The sequence below is a fragment of the Poromitra crassiceps genome (genome assembly GCF_964638095.1).
Source record: "Poromitra crassiceps genome assembly, chromosome: 19".
Taxonomy (NCBI): domain Eukaryota; kingdom Metazoa; phylum Chordata; class Actinopteri; order Beryciformes; family Melamphaidae; genus Poromitra; species Poromitra crassiceps.
In genome coordinates, this window is record NC_139646.1 from 3,137,434 (window position 1) to 3,139,719 (window position 2,286).

At 38.8% G+C, this 2,286-nt stretch overlaps 1 protein-coding gene across 1 annotated transcript in view; it reads right to left on the reverse strand.

The window, feature by feature from the left end:
* Positions 1-405: 405 nt before the first annotated feature.
* Positions 406-2,286, reverse strand: part of b3gntl1 (UDP-GlcNAc:betaGal beta-1,3-N-acetylglucosaminyltransferase-like 1) — a gene marked incomplete at its 3' end in the record, with an annotated part of 17,223 nt that continues 15,342 nt past the window's right edge. The window contains exon 7 of the mRNA XM_083655275.1: positions 406-444. Coding sequence (XP_083511401.1) covers positions 406-444 — 39 coding nt within the window. The remainder of the gene's footprint in view (positions 445-2,286) is intronic.

The following is a 2,286-nucleotide window of genomic DNA, read 5'->3' on the forward strand; positions in this document are numbered from 1 at the left end:
AGTGGTTACACGGCTATGAAAAAAGGTTAGCATTAGCATTAGCATGTTAGCATTAGCATGCTAACATTAGCTTAGCATGCTAGCAACATTAGCATGCTAAAAAAACTACTTCGGGTTTTGACTGGCCCGGCTTGTGCATGCCCCTAACCCCAAGCACGGCTCCAACGCTCTGTTGTGCCTGAATGCACAGCTGATGCCCAAGAAGGGTAACGAAGGAGCAAATACCAACATTTTACAAATTGGGACAAATATCCAATCGAAACACTTACTTTTGGACTTTTGGACTTTTGTAAAAGTATACTACACCTCCATAGGAAAACCACAAATAATGCCTGTCGAGCAGAATTAGGCCAATACCCCCTCCAAATAAAAATTGAAAAAAGAGCTATCAAATTCTATAATCACCTAAAAACAAGCGACCCCCAAACCTTCCACCACAAAGCCCTAAAACACCACGAGATGAACCAAGACAAAGACAAGAGTCCCCTCTGCCAACTAGTCCTGAGACTCAGTCCCCTAACCTCAACCAACCCTACAGAGCCTCAGGACACCCCACAGACAATCTGGCCCAACCAAATTATAACAAGACAAAAAGACAAATACATCACCCATTGGAAAGACACCACAAAAACTCAAAGTAAAATGGAGTGCTATTTGGCCCTAAACAGACAGTACACGGTGGCAGAATACCTGACCACCGTGACTGATGACAAATTAAGAAAGACATTGACTAGGTACAGAGTCAGTGGACACAGCCTGGCCCTAGAGACCGGTCGACAAATGTGACAAATATGCAGAAATTAGAGCATCATTCTTCCCCAAAATTATACACAAATACCAAGAATTCAAAACACAATCAGAAAGAGACAAGCTTAAATACCTATTAGGAGAAAAACCAAACTGCTGCATATTGGCAGCTAAATATCTGGCCTCCTGCCACAACCTCAGAGACATCCAGTGAAACACACCAGCTCATTTTATTTTTATTTTTATTTTATTTTATTTTATTTTTATTTCATTTCATTTTTACTCTTATTCTTATTTTATTTATTTTACCTATTTTATTTATTTTATTTTTATTTTTATTTTCTATTTGACAATTACTGTTTGTTTACCTGATGAACAACTGTAAAAAATTTAAGTCAGAATGCCCCATTTTTGGGGAAGTTTATATGTACATATATCTTTGACTGTAAATTTTGACTGTTTGTACATTATACATCTTCGACTGTACATTCATTTATTATTATAATTTCCTTATTGTTGTACTGTTAATATGTGTATTTGCTTTGGCAATATAAGCACTGTCTTTTCATGCCAATAAAGCAATTTGAAATTGAAATTGAATTGAAATTGAGAGAAAGAGGGAGAGAGAGAGAGAAAGAGGGAGAGAGAGATGGATGCCCCCACAGTTCTTCCACATGACATTACATCATCATATTCAAAGCATGAATACATGCATACATCAACACTTAAAAACAAACAGCAATACCTTTGTAGATGGAGAGAGAGAGAGATGGAGAGATGGCTGAAGCTGAATCCCAAGAGGCTGACTTAGCCTGTCAGTTGGCTGGAGGCACACACACACACACACACACACTTCATAAACACCATAAATCCCTGTATTACCATTACCATAGGAAACGAATAAACAAGCGACCCCCAAACCTTCCACCACAAAGCCCTAAAACACCACGAGATACATATATCTTTGACTGTAAATTTTGACTGTTTGTACATTATACATCTTCGACTGTACATTCATTTATTATTATAATTTCCTTATTGTTGTACTGTTAATATGTGTATTTGCTTTGGCAATATAAGCGCTGTCTTTTCATGCCAATAAAGCAATTTGAAATTGAAATTGAATTGAAATTGAGAGAAAGAGGGAGAGAGAGAGAGAAAGAGGGAGAGAGAGGGAGAAAGAGGGAGAGAGAGAGAGAGAGATGGAGGGAGACCTTGACCTTTAACCAGCCCTGTATTGCATAGCCGAACCTGTTTTTTGTTGCTCACTTGCGCCCCCTTATGGTCAGAAATAGCCCGAACCTGTTTTTGTTGCTCACTTGCGCCCCCTTATGGTCAGAAATACCATGTGTTTCTGCTCAGTTAAGAGAGAGAGAAAATAATACCATAAATGACGTAATTCATAGCCGAACCTGTTTTTTGTTGCTCACTTGCGCCCCCTTATGGTCAGAAATAGCCCGAACCTGTTTTTGTTGCTCCCTTGCGCCCCCTTATGGTCAGAAATACCATGTGTTTCTGCTCAGTTAAGAGAGAGAGAAA